The following is a 1,647-nucleotide window of genomic DNA, read 5'->3' on the forward strand; positions in this document are numbered from 1 at the left end:
CACCTGGCCGGCCCGGGGCTCCTGCTGGGGCGGGCCCCGGGAGGAGGCACCTGTGCAGGAGCCGATGCTGCTGGGGAGCCGGACTCGCTCCTGCGGCGTGGGGCCGCGATGGCCCTGCGCGCACCGCACCGCTGTGGGCTGGGCTTCGTAGGGAAAAAAGGCGAAGCGTTAGGAGGTTACCTTAGCTTCCTGAGCAGAAAGCTTGGCTTTCTTGAAATCAGAACATTCCAGAACTTCCCCCTCCCAATACAGGTCGAGGAGGCAGTGTGTGACATTTACAATGGTGACGTTCATGAAGGATCCAGGTACTGAAAACACTGGAGTTTAGAAATGAGCAGCAGGTTTCAAGCTCATGAATGGATTGCCCGGAGCTGTCCCAGGCGGGATACTTAGAACGCAAGCGTGGTTGGTTCTCTATGTTTTGGAGCGTAAACAGGCAGAGCTTGGATTAAACAGAAAAGGAACATCACGCATGCACGCCATCCCTCAGGTGTTCGTTCCGGCTTCCGCAGTCCCGCACGTGTCCTTCAAGTGATGGACAAATAAAGTTCAAAATATCCCTTTCTGCACATTTACCGAATTCCAGTGGTGCTGTATGCTAGCCTCTTCCCTTTAAGAAACCATGATACGATGCAACCTTCCAGCACAGAAGCGCGGGGAACCTGGCTTCGTCCTGGGAGCTAACAATCTGACTGATCTAACTGCCACCGCACAACCACGCTCTCCCCGTCCTCTCTGCGCACAGACCTGGCACCGAGGTGAGGGCGTGGTGCTCTCCTTGATGGCTTGCCTGAGTGTCCGCAGGCACATTTCTGGAATCATTAGGAAGGCTGACCATGGTCCCCCGCCTCCCGGGATCACGGGATCAGTTTGTCGATGGCCTGCTGGGTGTGTGCTCAGTTTCTGACATGACGGTGTTCTCTGAGCATTTACAGTAACACTTGCTACAGCGAGGCTGTTGCCGGCCTGCGCGTCTGTGGGGCGAGGACACTGGTCTGGGCTGGAGGATTCCTCCCGGTGGCCTGCAGGGCGGGGCAGCAATTACATGTCCCACTGCAAGTCTCCGTTGGCGAAGGACCCCAGCTCCATCCTCCTCAGGTAAGTCCTCTGTGTGACCCATAGGTTACAGCTGGCCCCGGTAACCCTCTCATTAGCGCACCCTCATTGGCTCAGCTCCTGGTCTGTCTCCTGCCTGCTCTCACCTCCCTGGGTCACCCTAGAGGTCAACTATTGGAAGTCATTGCGGGTCTGCTTTCGGAGGGACCCAGACTAAGATGCTTGCAACATGCGCATCCCCCATGACCTCCTCCCAGGCCTGAGGACCAGGGCTTACCGGCTAGGGGGCTGGCCTCAGAGGACAGGCCTCCCTCTGCCAGCCGCCTCCCGCAGAGGGTGGTCCTGGGCCACAGCCTTCTCACCAGGCCTCGCAGCTGGGCTGTCGCACACTCACTTACAGGAGGGGCTCCAGGTGGTTTGCTTTTTGGACTAAATGAGGGAAAAACAGCGACAGAGAAGGGTTCAAGAGAAGATCTGTACAGGGGCTGGTGGTGTCTCCTCCCCTTCCTGTATGCCCAATCTGTAACTGAATAGAAGGACTGGAAAACCCAAGCATGAAGCTAATGGAGACAGGGCAGGTGCAAACAGATG

General features: G+C 57.2%; 1 protein-coding gene across 1 annotated transcript in view; it reads right to left on the bottom strand.

The window, feature by feature from the left end:
* CNGB3 (cyclic nucleotide gated channel beta 3) overlaps window positions 1-1,647 on the bottom strand; it is a 108,604-nt gene that overhangs the window by 51,609 nt on the left and 55,348 nt on the right. The window contains exons 4-5 of the mRNA XM_015565628.1: window positions 1,334-1,485; window positions 4-143 (exon numbers count right to left, since the gene is read on the bottom strand). Coding sequence (XP_015421114.1) covers window positions 4-143; window positions 1,334-1,485 — 292 coding nt within the window. The remainder of the gene's footprint in view (window positions 1-3; window positions 144-1,333; window positions 1,486-1,647) is intronic.

Source organism: Myotis davidii, unplaced genomic scaffold (assembly GCF_000327345.1).
Source record: "Myotis davidii unplaced genomic scaffold, ASM32734v1 scaffold272, whole genome shotgun sequence".
Classification (NCBI taxonomy): Eukaryota; Metazoa; Chordata; class Mammalia; order Chiroptera; family Vespertilionidae; genus Myotis; species Myotis davidii.